At 40.5% G+C, this 1615-nt stretch overlaps 1 protein-coding gene across 1 annotated transcript; it reads left to right on the top strand.

Annotated features, from left to right (window-relative positions):
* The first annotated feature begins 384 nt into the window (after nucleotides 1-384).
* Nucleotides 385-1380, top strand: LOC149237136 (F-box protein At5g49610-like). Its single transcript, XM_089369162.1, has one exon. The coding sequence runs from the start codon at nucleotides 385-387 to the stop codon at nucleotides 1378-1380; it is 996 nt and encodes a 331-aa protein (XP_089225288.1).
* Nucleotides 1381-1615: the final 235 nt, after the last annotated feature.

Genomic DNA, 1615 nt, shown 5'->3' on the forward strand with positions numbered 1-1615 from the left:
ACTGAGAAATCATAGATCATATAAGGAGGTATTCGCATTCTTTCATCAGCTGTAGCCGGTGGGTGTGATTCTGGACTCAGTTACAGTGGTAGGTGTGCTCTAAGCTTGTGATCATTTAGAAACTGTAGAAGAAGGTAAATTGATTCATAGTTATGTAACTAGGAATGGATTTCAGTCAGATGCTTTTGTAAAGGTTGCTCTTATGAATATGTAGTGTGGTGTTTTGAAATGCCATGATCTTTGTGTATGTTGTTGAGGTAATTTTGGATCTTGAAAAATAGAGCGGACTGCGCAGAAGTGCTGGGAGGTTTCCAGAAAGAGTTGCAGCCTCAACAGGAAGAAAAATATTTCTTATATTTTCTGTGAAATAGAAATATTGTAGCAATGGAAGCTGAAATATGGCAAAGGATCACAAAAGAGTTGTTGCATATGATTTTAGCAAGGCTGCCCATTAGGGTTCTTGGCAAAATGAGGACTGTGTGCAAACAGTGGAAATATCTACTGTCTTCCCGTGATGCCTTCGAAAGACTTGTTCCAATTTGGTCACTGTACTCCACCCCTGGGTTTTTTATTCAGATCCATTGGAATCCAAAAGATGACGTGGATTCTTGGGTTATAGAAGAACGCAGTTCAGACATGTACAAAGTTCCTTTGCTCAATCACGTCGTTGTGAATACTTGCAAGGGCATCTTCTGTTGTCATAGAAAAGGGGATATGTTGGATCCTTCCATAGGCATTCCCAGTACCAAGAATTGGGTACAGCTGCCTCTTCCTCCAATACCTGCTTTCGTTTTCAATGGATTGGCTTTCGATTGTTCCACAAGGCGTTGCACTCTCCTGCTGGGCAGATATTCTAGTAGCAGGAGAAGAATTGTGATGTGTATTTATGATTCAGAATCCAACGCCTGGACTCAAGTTTCCATGATGGTCCCGGACCATATTCGGCCTACTGGAAAGGGTATCTTCTGTAATGGCAAGTTTTACTGGGTGTCTCTGCCTCCCAATCCCCCGAATCCCATCCCTAATCTCATGGTAGCCTTCAATATTGCCGACGGGCTGTGGACAGAAATCCCGTTGCCACAGAGATGCAAAAGGATTAGTCCTGAAAATTTAGGGGATTACAATGGGCAAGTGGTGCTAGTGGAGCACAAGGGCCATGACTCTGTTCGCATATGGAAGTTGAATGAAGCAGAAGTATGGTGTGATGTAAAAAAGAACCGTTTGGCAAAATGCAGCATTCCATTATTGGATTCAGTATTAGTTAATAGCAGTGGGTTGGTAATGGTAATGGATCGGAAAATGAATATATCGATATATAACTGGAATGGGAAATTGATAGTCTGGCGATTGAGATTCCCTGGGCCTCGCATGTCTCAATGACCAATTCGAGTATCGATATCAGCCTTCGAATCTAACAACTTATGGTGGCCTCAACCATGATTTATATACTGATCCATTATTTAGGAAATTTTAGATGGTTGTGTTTTATTTTTCCTAGTTCTTTTTCTAAATTTCGATGATAATTGAAGTGCTCGGTTTATGAATATATTCTTTCTTTTTATCATATATTACCAGCGTAACATTTTTCATTTACTCAAACTATGGATCCTGAAAC

Source organism: Pinus tabuliformis, chromosome 8, assembly GCF_031772625.1.
Source record: "Pinus tabuliformis cultivar Carrire ecotype Pingquan chromosome 8, CPIR1, whole genome shotgun sequence".
In the NCBI taxonomy this organism is placed as follows: Eukaryota; Viridiplantae; Streptophyta; class Pinopsida; order Pinales; family Pinaceae; genus Pinus; species Pinus tabuliformis.

Excerpts from the sequence above, each read along its gene's own strand:
- LOC149237136 (XM_089369162.1), top strand. The coding sequence starts at position 385 with ATGGAAGCTGAAATATGGCAAAGGATCACAAAAGAGTTGTTGCATATG.